Here is a 13,257-nt window from a genome sequence, read left to right as displayed (position 1 = left end):
TGGCCTTTCCCAACGGTTTACCAACAGTTGGAAGACTTCTGGATGAAGTCCCCACTCTCCCGGGTGTCGGTCGTGTCTGCTGAGGAAGTCTGCTTCCCAGTTGTCCACTCCCGGAATGAACACTGCTGACAGTGCTAAGACGTGATTTTCCGCCAATCGGAGAATCCTTGTGGCTTCTGCCATCGCCATCCTGCTTCTTGTGCCACCCTGTCGGTTTACATGGGCGACTGCCGTGATGTTGTCTGATTGGATCAGTACCGGCTGGTTTTGAAGCAGAGGCCTTGCCAGACTTAGGGCATTGTAAATGGCCTTCAGTTCCAGAATATTTATGTGTTGGGACGACTCCTGACTTGACCAAAGTCCATGGAATTTTCTTCCCTGTGTGACTGCCCCCCAGCCTCGAAGGCTGGCATCCGTGGTTACCAGGACCCAGTCCTGTATGCCGAATCTGCGGCCCTCTTGAAGATGAGCACTCTGCAGCCACCACAGTAGAGATACCCTGGTCCTTGGAGACAGGGTTATCAGCCGATGCATCTGAAGATGCGATCCCGACCACTTGTCCAAGAGGTCCCACTAAAAGGTTCTTGTATGGAACCTGCCGAATGGAATTTTGCTTCGTAAGAAGCTACCATTTTTCCCAGGACTCGTGTGCAGTGATGCACCGATACCTGTTTTTGTTTTCAGGAGGTCTCTGACTAGAGATGACAGCTCCTTGGCTTTCTCCTGCAGGAGAAACACTTTTTTCTGCTCTGTGTCCAGAACCATCCCCAGGAACAGTAGGCGTGTGGTAGGAACCAGCTGTGACTTTGGAATGTATAGAATCCATCCGTGCTGTTGTAGCACTTCCCGAGATAGTGCTACTCCGACCAACAACTGCTCCTTGGACCTCGCCTTTATAAGGAGATCGTCCAAGTACGGGATAATTAAAACTCCCTTTTTTCGAAGGAGTATCATCATTTCTGCCAATACCTTGGTAAAGACCCTCGGTGCCGTGGACAGTCCAAACGGCAGAGTTTGGAATTGGTAATGGCAATCCTGTACCACAAATCTGAGGTACTCCTGGTGAGGATGGTAAATGGGGACATGTAGGTAAGCATCCTTGATGTCCAGGGATACCATGTAATCCCCCTCCTCCAGGCTTGCAATAACCGTCCTGAGCGATTCCATCTTGAACTTGAATTTTTTTTTTTTTTTTTATGTATGTGTTCAAGGATTTCAAATTTAAAATGGGTCTCACCGAACCGTCCGGTTTCGGTACCACAAACAGTGTGGAATAATAACCCCGTCCTTGTTGAAGTAGGGGCACCTTGACTATCACCTGCTGGGAATACAGCTTGTGAATTGCCTCTAGCACAGCCTCCCTGCCTGAGGGAGTTGTCGGCAAGGCAGATTTGAGGAAACGGCGGGGGGGAGACGCCTCGAATTCCAGCTTGTACCCCTGAGATACTACTTGAAGGATCCAGGGATCAACCTGTGAGCGAGCCCACTGATCGCTGAAATTTTTGAGGCGGCCCCCCACCGTACCTGGCTACGCCTGTGGAGCCCCCGCGTCATGCGGTGGACTCAGAGGAAGCGGGGGGAAAATTTTGATTCTGGGAACTGGCTGACTGGTGCAGCTTTTTCCCTCTTCCCTCGTCTCTGTGTAGAAAGGAAGCGCCTTTGACCCGCTTGCTTTTCTGAAGCCGAAAGGACTGTACCTGATAATACAGTGCTTTTCTTAGGCTGTGAGGAAATCTGAGGTAAAAAAATTTCTTCCCAGCTGTTGCTGTGGATACGCATTCCCAGAGACCATCCCCAAACAATTCCTCACCCTTATAAGGCTCTATGTGCCTTTTAAAGTCAGCATCACCTGTCCAGTGTCGGGTCTCTCATACCCTCCTGACAGAATGGACATTGCATTAATTCTGGATGCCAGCCGGCAAAATATCCCTCTGTGCATCCCTCATATATAAGACGACGTCTTATGTTCGCAAAATAGTATCCCTGTTTGACAGGGTTACAGACCACGCTGCAGCAGCACTATCTGCAGGTCTCAGTCTAGTACCTGAGTGTGTAAATACAGACTTCAGGATAGCCTCCTGCTATTTATCAGCAGGTACCTTCAAAGTGGCCGTATCCTAAGACGGCAGTGCCACCTTTTTTGACAAACGTGTGAGCGCCTTATCCACCCTAGGGGATATCTCCCAGCGTAACTCATCCTCTGGCGGGAAAGGGTACGCCATCAGTAACTTTTTAGAAATTACCAGTTTCTTATCGAGGGAACCCACGCTTTTTCACACTTCATTCACTCATTTGATGGGGGAACAAAACACTGCCTGCTTTTTCTCCCCACACATAAAACCCTTTTTTAGTGGTACTTGGGTTAATGTCAGAAATGTGTAACACATTTTTTATTGCCGGGATCATGTAACGGATGTTCCTAGTGGATTGTGTATATGTCTCAACCTCGTCGACACTGGAGTCAGACTCCGTGTCGACATCTGTGTCTGCCATCTGAGGGAGCGGGCGTTTTTGAGCCCCTGATGGCCTTTGAGACGCCTGGGCAGGCGCGGGCTGAGAAGCCGGCTGTCCCATAGCTGTTACGTCATCCAGCCTTTTATGTAAGGAGTTGACACTGTCGGTTTATACCTTCCACCTATCCATCCACTCTGGTGTCGGCCCACAGGGGGCGACATCCCATTTATCGGCATCTGCTCCGCCTCCACATAAGCCTCCTCATCAAACATGTCGACACAGCCGTATCGACACACCGCACACACACAGGGAATGCTCTGACTGAGGACAGGACCCCACACAGCCCTTTGGGGAGACAGAGAGAGAGAGTATGCCAGCACACACCAGAGCGCTATATAATGTAGGGATAAACACTATCACTGAGTGAATTTTCCCCAATAGCTGCTTGTATAAACAATATTGCGCCTAAATTTAGTGCCCCCCCTCTCTTTTTAACCCTTTGAGCCTGAAAACTACAGGGGAGAGCCTGGGGAGCTGTCTTCCAGCTACACTGTGAAGAGAAAATGGCGCCAGTGTGCCGAGGGAGATAGCTCCGCCCCTTTTTCGCGGACTTTTCTCCCGCTTTTTTATGGATTCTGGCAGGGGTAATTATCACATATATAGCCTCTGGGGCTATATATTGTGATTATTTTGCCAGCCAAGGTGTTTTTATTGCTGCTCAGGGCGCCCCCCCCCCAGCGCCCTGCACCCTCAGTGACCGGAGTGTGAAGTGTGTATGAGGAGCAATGGCGCACAGCTGCAGTGCTGTGCGCTACCTTGGTGAAGACTGAAGTCTTCTGCCGCCGATTTTCCGGACCATCTTCATGCTTCTGGCTCTGTAAGGGGGACGGCGGCGCGGCTCCGGGAACGAACACCAAGGACGGGTCCTGCGGTCGATCCCTCTGGAGCTAATGGTGTCCAGTAGCCTAAGAAGCCCAAGCTAGCTGCAAGCAGGTAGGTTCGCTTCTTCTCCCCTTAGTCCCTCGTTGCAGTGAGCCTGTTGCCAGTAGGTCTCACTGTAAAATAAAAAAACCTAACATACTTTCTTTCTAGGAGCTCAGGAGAGCCCCTAGTGTGCAACCAGCTCGGGCCGGGCACAGAAATCTAACTGAGGTCTGGAGGAGGGGCATAGAGGGAGGAGCCAGTGCACACCAGATAGTACCTAATCTTTCTTTTAGAGTGCCCAGTCTCCTGCGGAGCCCGTCTATTCCCCATGGTCCTTACGGAGTTCCCAGCATCCACTAGGACGTCAGAGAAACTATTTTTAATGTTTTTTACAAATAAATATATCTCAACCATAATACAGATTATTATTATTATGCTATTTCCCATATTTCCGCATTCACTTTGTGAAAAATTATAGAGACATTTTGTGGCCATATCTGATATCAGCGTGCCAAAACCCATAAGAATCTGCCAACAAATTGCAGACAATTTTCAGTGACCCCAATTTTGCAGGCCTGTGTTATATAATATAATAATGCAACATCCAGTCATGTGCTTTAAATCACCACACAGGGTATCCGGACTCCAGGTCGACAACAAAAAGGTTGACACACCTTAGGTCGACGCCAATTGGTCGACACACATTAGGTCGACATGGACAAAAGGTCGACAGGCACAAGGTCGACATGGAAAAAGGTCAACATGAGTTTTTCACAATTTTTTTCTTTTTTGGAACTTTTTCATACTTAACGATCCATGTGGACTACGATTGGAACGGTAATCTGTGCCGAGCGAAGCGGAGTGGAGCGAAGGCACCATGTCCGAAGCATGGCGAGCGAAGCGAGCCATGCGAGGGGACGCGGTGCACTAATTGGTGTTCCCGGTCACTCTACGAAGAAAACAACACCAAAAAAACATAAAAAAGTCATGTCGACCTTTTTCCATGTCGACCTTGTTCCTATCAACCTTTTGTCCATGTCGACCTTTTGTCCATGTCGGCCTAAGGTGTCGACCAATTGGTGTCGACCTAAGGTGTGTCGACCTGGAGTCCCAGACCCCCACACAGACCTTATTTTTTCCTTTGCCCTATAAACAAATAATGGGGTCTCTGGTCACGGATTTTGATTACTTCTGTTGCGCCACTGGTAACATAACTTATACTATAATATTCTCATGTTGTGAGGCATTCAGGTTGCCATCTGTGGGGATCCCAGCTGTCAGGATACCGACGCCAGAATCCCGACACCCGGTGAAATACCAGCTGTCCGAATCCCAACCGCCGGCCGGAATCCCCACTCAGGTGGTGGTCCACGCCAACACCTGATAGGGAATATAACTCTGTCAGTCGCCACCAGGCCCGAAGCGTGGCGAGCCTAGCGAGCCCGCGGGGGGGGCATGCTGCACTCGCCGTCGGTATTCCGGTTGTCGGGATCCTGGCGTCGGACTCATGATCTCCAGGATCCCGACAGCCGGGATATCATACTGAAACCCTCATGTCACATCTTGTGTATCTAGCTGTGACGTCTGAGCCTCACACGTCTCAGAAACTGCAAATTCTATCTGTACTGATGACGGAAATCAATATTTCCACTGTAACTTGCTTTCTCCACGTAAACATGGCAAGAACGGGAGACCGGAATCTGCCTAAACTGATTACCGCTGCTGTGGGCTCAACTCATATTTCACAGAATTAAATTAATGGCCGCCACGAGCGCACATTGGCAGAAGAATAAGGTTTATGATAGGTGGAGAAGCCAGGACGGCAAAACAATCTTTCAAACAAAGAGTGAAATCTGCAGAGATGATTCAAGAGCCCCGGAAGGGTCACAGAAGTGATTCGGCAGATTAAATCCAGGCAATGAAAAGCTTAACGTCTGCGCTTTACCCCTCAGTAATAAACATTAGCAGTTATAGAGGACTTTATGTACAGTTATAGAAATGTAAGCGGTTTAAGACTTAGCCAAGTACTGCATGAAAACAATCGATGGTGGCTTGTACTGCAGTGTCCTCTATTTAATATAAAAAAGGGGTACCCATTGTAGGGATAATATGCCCCCCACACACATCCAAACAATGGCACCGGCTGATTCTCAGTAGCATACCGCAGTGTCCCTCAGCAGCGTCCCTCAGTACCAGACCGCAGTGTCCCTCAGCAGTGTCCCTCAGTAGTAGACCGCAGTGTCCCTCAGCAGCATCCCTCAGTAGTAGACCGCAGTGTCCCTCAGCAGCGTCCCTCAGTAGTAGACTGCAGTGTCCCTCAGCAGCATCCCTCAGTAGTAGACCGCAGTGTCCCTCAGCAGCATCCCTCAGTAGTAGACCGCAGTGTCCCTCAGCAGCGTTCCTCAGTAGTAGACCGCAGTGTCCCTCAGCAGCGTCCCTCAGTAGTACACCGCAGTGTCCCTCAGCAGCGTCCCTCAGTAGTACCCCGCAGTGTCCATCAGCAGCGTCCCTCAGAAGCATGCTCCAAGTTCCTCAGTAGCATGCTGCTGCATCCGCTTTAGCGGCTTTTGACGTACTCATGTCTGCAACTTTATGCTAATGTTAGTATCAGCCCTTCCCCGCTGTTCAAGCATGCTTCTGACTGTGCAGGGATGGAGACACCCACTATAGCATCTTCGGACTCTGTAATACCACATGGTGCATCTACAGATACGGTAATACCACTTGCGCCAGCCCTATGGTAGGTGCCAATTCTCCATCTGAGTGCGGCCCCCAATGTGAGTAATTAATAGTCTGTGCACACAACTACTCCTGCGACACTTCCATAACACGGACCACTTTTGTGCATCTGAGCAGCCACCTCCCTGCACATTTCCCATACATCTCTGATACTGGGCGCCTCAATCACAATTGTGCAAATGTGCATACACACTGTGGGTAAATACTGGTTGCTTTTCCATGCAGCCCACAAATACTGGCCCCCACCCCCACCCCCCTGCAGTACATCATGGTTTTGCCAAGGTGCACAGTTTTTTGCTTTTTTTTTGCTTTACTCTAAACCGGGCCTGGACTCGCCATCTGGCACTTTGGCAAATGTCAGAAGGAACGATGGACAGCTGGGTCGGTCTGACCGTTCGTATGCCCCCTTCCCGAGCAGTACCTCCTCCTGGCACTGTGCTCAGCGAGAAATGTACGGCCTGATGTCAGGTTGTGGCATGATGTCATGATGTAGCCACAAAATTAAGTGTGCTGGAAATTAAGAGGTCATGGATGGAGTTTATTGCGGACTGACTGTCATTCCAGATAGCACAAGAGGCGGGATGAGAGGGATGTGGGGAGAAATGAATAAGGTTAGAGGGGTAGGATTTGGGATGGCAGGAGTGACAGGAGCAGAGAGTGGGGATACGACACAGGGTGAGGAGAGATGTCACTGGTAAACAGGAAGTGGGAAGGAGGTGAGGAGGAAAAGATGTGGCAGAGGCTTATTGGAGTACGAGCAGGAAAGAGAATAACATGGGAAGTGAGGTAGGTTGGTGATACAAGAAGTGAGGCATGAGGCAGAAGTGTGTGGCAGAAGAAGGTCATAGGAGATACATGGTGGTGAGAGGATGAGGATGGTGGGGATGGTCTGACACTTGAAAGAGCAGATAAAAAGGGATGAAGGTGGGCATGGGGAAGGGAGAGGCATATAGTAGGAGGAGTCTCTAGGCGAAGTGACGGAGCAGTGATCGGGGGGAAGGGGGTGGGGAGGCGGGGCGGAGTACATGTACAATCGTGTATGATTTATTTGCATGTACGGACAATAGAGCATTAGCCCAGTAACATAAATAGCTTCACAAGTTCTCACATATCAAATAATAATTAAAAGCCCTAGAACTCTAATACTTTTAATAATGAGATCCTCAAGAGCATTCATTTTTAAAGAGTTCACGCAGATTGAATTGATGTATCTTACACTCTTAATTACAGTTTCAATTCTCTGATTTTAATCATATGTTTAATATCATTGCAATTACACTGTTTAAAAGAAAAATATATTTTTCTTCCATCACTCTGGCTCATAGCAGTCACAACATCAATTTGCTGGAAATGTGTGTTGCCATGACGATGATCGCAGATGTAAAATCCCGAGGCAGGTGCTTCATTGAATACACAACCAAAATAATTTGGTGCATATTTTTATTTTTCTGCCTTCCGATGACACAAGAACTGAAAACTATTTCTATACCATACAGCAGCAGTTGTACGTTTTAGTCAGGAGTTGAGCTGATAGACGCCAAGGTCAAAAAAGCTGTTTTTAAGCCAAGAGATACATATGCAATTTTAACTCAGACGTACTGTAATCAAAACGCAGCATTTGAAATGCAAATATGAAAGCCCATTAGCAGTAAGTGCATGAGCCTTTGTGACAGGACACTGCAGTCACCAGATAATGATGTCATCTCTGGCAGCCATGTTAAACCCATTTCTGATCTATGAGGTGATGAGTTTATGTCTGCCAAACTGGGCTGTAACAGTTACTTCAAAGACAGAGGGAGACATTTACTAAGCAGTGATAAGAGCGGAGAAGTGAGTCAGTGGAGAAGTTGCCCCATCAATCAATCAGCAGCTCTGTATAATTTTATAGTATGCAAATTATAGATGTTACATCAGTGCTGATCGGTTGCCATGGGCAACTTCTCCACTGGCTCACTTCTCCACTCTTATCACTGCTTAGTAAATATCCCCAGGAATTCCATAGGCATGTCATATTGTGAAAGAGAAACCAATGCAGCCTATCAATTCACTGGCACTACTGGCAAACACTGAAGCGAGAGGTACTTGGTGGGCAGAATATTGGCTCAGTTCATAAAATGGCTGCCTCCATCTTGTGTAGTATAAGGCTAACTGCACGTATATGGTTTTAGTCCTCCTAACCTGCCCCTTTAGCCTGGACAGAGGAGTAACGTCATTTTACAAGAGATCAGTGATCCCTGTGAGATAAAAAAAAAAGCAGATATGGGGCTGGACGTAATAAAGCCCGAGATGCCAGGAGGTGCGGGTTCCCGGACGAACACTGACATTTTTTTAAAGCAGCAATCATTTACAAGGCACGGTTTTGCCTTGTACATGATTGCCGCTTTAAAAAAATTCTAGGTTCGGCAAGGAAACCCGCACCTATGGCCACCCGTACCTCCTTCATTACATCTGGTATTTTTAACATAATGCATGATGGATAAGGACGTGCAAGAACAGGAAGCCATGTTTTTGCACTTCCATATCATGTTATGTGAAGAAGCCTGTATGCACCAGCTATACTTCTATTCACTGACAGTACAGGTAGACCCATGTGGACTATCACTAAAGCCAACAAGAGCTGCTAGTCAAACCCACAGACCATATGCATAGAAATATGAAGGGCCTGTTGGGGTTGAATGTTTTTGAGATTATCTGTATCTGGAGTGTGAGTGACTGCGTATGAGTGTGAGTGACATTTTTCAGTGTAGGCCAGAGATGCTATAACCAGGTGTGGGCAGCAGGATAAGGACAGAGAGCAGGCTAGCCTTCTTGCGCCCTACATGGCAGTAAGGAGAAGGCGTAGACACTTTGCTCATTGCTGCAGAGAAGGAAGGGAAATGGATTTGACGTTTTAAGGATAAATATATTTTGCTTTCAGACTGCAGCATTGCTTATATACAGCAGAGTAATTGATGCCGGTGCTGAACACAAGTGTGAGCGTGTCAAAATTACAAATGATGTCTTCATGGTATTTCCACAAAACAAATTTTGAAACCACTGACCGTAAAGTACTTTTATGTGCAATATATGCAGCATTTTACTGCCAAGGTCAGATTCCGCTCTGTGATTGTTAATAATGTATATCGCAGGTATTTTTATTTATACGCTACTAGACTACATCCAAGTGGGCAGTAATAGCACTTCCAAAGATTCTGAGAAAGATATATTACACCCCAAAGCAGAAATACCACCCATTATATCTAACAGTTTCCTGTGATCATCCAGGTGAGGTCTGAGAGCGCCCATTGTCCCCCCCCCGACTTAGCTGTAATACTGTATTACTTTATAAAGAGTTTCATGGGTGAATGGCCCTACAGAACATACATGTTGGTCTGGGGTGCTCTGCATGCAGTTTTAGGCTTTGTACAGAACTCAGAACAATGTTTACATTGTATTTCTATAACTGCCTGCCTCCACCTCTGCTCACTCTGTACAGGAGATCACGGCATGCTTATAACGTTCCTCATTATCAAATAAAGTTATTTATCCATTGTCTCCTTCTGTGACCGGACGCTTTCCAAGCCCTCACTGACTTGCGTCACACGGTCACGGAACGGGTTTAGGCCACATGGGACATGGCCAATTAGGGGATTCCCGCTTACGGTCAGTAACTGTCAGTAACCGCCTGTTACTGACTCCAACCACTGCGCAGTGGGCGGGTACAAAGCTGCCACCACCAGACTCCTTATTCCCGTGGCTTATGGAACCACAGTTCTGCTCTGTATGCGTCAACACGCTGTCTTACCACACTTGTGTGGTGTTGACTGATCTCCACTTGACCATGCCCCTACACGGTAGCTGGCGAAAGGCAGAGCTTGGAGACGCTAGGGTTACTCTGGACAGTCAGAGAATGGGGCTATGTTTGGAATACCCCTGCTGGTCACTAGAGCGGTCGTCTTCAGGCAAAAGATGTTTATTCGCTCAAAAGTCTTAAAAGAGACTCTTCCCTATTGCTAGGGGGACAGCAATACAGCAAGATATTCACAGCAGAAAGAAGATGGTATAATACAACTAAACATATACTTTTATCACGTACTGATTGGAAATACTTACAGCAGTCTCTGTAGCCCATCAATTAGCAGCCTTTCAAAAATCCTCATTAAGCTTCATTTTTTACTTATTCATATTTTCACCTTCACTGTCACTACTCTATCAGTTCCGACAGTGGGGGTCATTCCGAGTTGATCGCTCGTTGCCGATTTTCGCTATGCTGCAATTTGTTGCAAATTGCGCATGCGCAAGGCACGCAGGGCGCATGCGCTTAGTTATTTAACACAAAACTTAGCAGTTTTGCTGTGGCTTCTGCTGCGCTTTTCAGTCGCACTGCTGTTCGTTAAATGATTGACAGGAAAGGGGCGTTTCTGGGCGGCAACTCAGCGTTTTCCCGGCGTTTGCAAAAAAACGCATGCGTGTCAGGGAAAACCGCGGGAGCGTCTGGAGAAACGGGGTAGTGGCTTGTGACGTCAAACCAGAAACTAAACGGACTGAGCTGATCGCAATCTGTGAGTAGGTCTGGAGCTACTCAGAAACTGCTAAGAATTATTTAGTAGCAGTTTTGCTAATTTTTCGTTCGCTATTCTGCTAGCCTAAGATATACTCCCAGTGGGCATAGTGTGTGCAATGCTGCTAAAAGCAGCTAGCGTGTGAACGACTCGGAATGAGGGCCAGTGTTTGGTCATTCCCTACTTATTACAATCCCAAGTCCTGGAGGTATCTGCTCGGCCACATTGCATAACCTAACATGATATTCCCAATAAGTCTCTATTCATCATCATTGCAATGATTGACAGCATTAACACGTGACTTTACACTAGGCCTTTTACACCACCTATGAACATATCTGGAAACTGGATGGTACCTCCAGGAGGTACAGGCCTCTACTGTGCCAAAATACACTTGTGCACCTACCATCCGCCTCTCCAGACATAAAGGGCCGCAATCGACCAAACATCAAAATCCAGCTGCATTTCGCTCAGTGTGGGCTTGTGCATTTTGTGGCCAACAGCTAAACCTATTGACCAACTCCTCTTTGTGGTCTCAGCGTTTCTCAAAATATCTTTGAACACAACCATAATTAACCGTAACACTAATTAACCACTAGCAATTTACAGAGATGAGCATAACTTTTTAATTATAATTATTGTTTTACTGAGGCAAAGCCAGCATACAAGTGAATATAGACAAATCAACAGAAGTCCAAACAATACAATTTACCAGCTATGTTAATGTGGTAAATAGGCATTATGGCAGTAGTACAGTTAAGGGACTGCACATAAGCAAAGTAGATACCACATGCCTCGATAACCACTACTTAATGATTTTTGATGATTTACTAGCAAAGGTCCCTCCTCTGGTACCATTGTTGTACCCCTAGTTTCAGCAGCTCTGAACATCAGTGTACGGTGATCTCCAGAGTCTGTCGCTGATTAAACCGGTTCAACAACCCAACACTAATTATGGCTGAAGAAAGTGGAGCAAGGTTCTAACCGCTGAGCACCGGTCAGTTCCACTAGGTCCAATAACTTTTTATGCCAACATTTAGTAAATACCAACTTGATCTAGAGAAACCATATAGAAACCATAGACGCAAGCCCATACAGTAATACACAAGCCTAAAAGAGCTAAAATGTGTTTGACATATATTCTGTTTTTAAGTTGAGAACATATAAGTGATACTGGGGTCTATTCATGAAGCAGTGAAAAGTGTGGAGAAGTGAGCCAGTGGAGAAGTTGCCCATGGCAAACAATCAGCTGCTACGTATAATTTTATAGAATGCACTTTCATAAATGTTACCGCAACACTGATTGGTTGCCATGGGCAACTCCTCCACTCTTTTCACTGCTTCATGAACAGACCTACTTGTCAGACAATTTAGCCACATGTCTAAAATTTACAAGGCAAAGTTCCACATTCAGGTCCAAATGACAAGTGATCCAAGTCAAAAGTGTTCTATGGAATGGAGAGGATATTATTGCCGTGTGTCTTTGGCATTGACCAACCAAACTAATTGCCACCATTCGCATACAGGTCCAGCTGTTGAATACTGAGACACAGTTTGCCGGCTTGACTTCAGAATTCACCCTATATAACAGTTACCATCGACATAAACCTGTTACCATGTTGACTTACATTCATAAATTACAAATCTGTAGATTTCATCCTTAAAATGTTGTCATTCTCCTACCTGTGATTCATTATCCGATGTATCATCATCCACTCCGGTTTTATGCCATAACGATAGAACTTCTCCTCCATTTTTGCATAATGAGGGTCTTTAGTTTTCCTTTTCTCACTCTTGGTGTCCTCGTCCCCGGAACCATAGTCATATGGTGGCGGGTCATCCATGTCATTCTTTCTTTGGTAATTCCGAAACATCACTGTGTGGTAAAGTTCCAGCTGGAACACAATAAACCATAAGTACTAAATACATACATTAGGCAATATCATTACCTGAACTAGTTCCCTAAATCAATAGAACATTTTTAATATTTGACAGAGTTTCTCTAATTTTTGATTTATTAAAAACTAACCAAGCTAAATTCAAGAAAATCTAATAGGTTCAGCCATATTCAAGCCTGTATTCATCATTCCAACAGGGTTTCTCAGGTTCACAGAGTTACAAAGTTTCAGCAATGAAACGCGTAGGGTGTCCAGGTGTACTACAATTAACATGTTGAATACTGTAAACAAATTTTTTTTTTTTATATAAATCAAGCAATTTATCTATGTAAGGTTTTTAAAGGGAACATGCATTTAGAGACAACAAGATTTGGGAGCTGGGCTTGACAGACAGATGTTCGTAGACATGGGGCCAGATGTACCTCGTCTTGGGGAGAGATAAAGTTGAGAGAGATAAACTACCAACCAATCAGCTCCTTAACTGTCATTTTACAAACACAGCCTGTAACAACTGATTGGTTGGTCCTTTAGCTCTCTCCACTTTATCACTTTCCAAAGCTTAGTAAATCTGCACCATGAATATTGAAAGAATCAATGAAGAGATTTATGAAAAATGTTCTACAGACAACTGTGTACAACTATGTGCCCATAGCAACAAATCACATTCTATTTATTACTGGTATAGCCATTTAGAAATGAAA

General features: G+C 46.0%; 1 protein-coding gene across 5 annotated transcripts in view; it reads right to left on the bottom strand.

Moving 5' to 3' along the window:
• CHD5 (chromodomain helicase DNA binding protein 5) overlaps window positions 1-13,257 on the bottom strand; it is a 477,691-nt gene that overhangs the window by 191,678 nt on the left and 272,756 nt on the right. For all 5 annotated transcript variants that reach the window (XM_063943432.1, XM_063943431.1, XM_063943430.1 and 2 more), the window contains one exon: window positions 12,342-12,553. In XM_063943432.1, coding sequence (XP_063799502.1) covers window positions 12,342-12,553 — 212 coding nt within the window. The remainder of the gene's footprint in view (window positions 1-12,341; window positions 12,554-13,257) is intronic.

This window comes from Pseudophryne corroboree, chromosome 10, assembly GCF_028390025.1.
Source record: "Pseudophryne corroboree isolate aPseCor3 chromosome 10, aPseCor3.hap2, whole genome shotgun sequence".
Taxonomy (NCBI): domain Eukaryota; kingdom Metazoa; phylum Chordata; class Amphibia; order Anura; family Myobatrachidae; genus Pseudophryne; species Pseudophryne corroboree.
The sequence above is the reverse complement of the archived record's forward strand: the minus strand, read 5'-3'. Positions and strand labels throughout refer to the sequence as shown.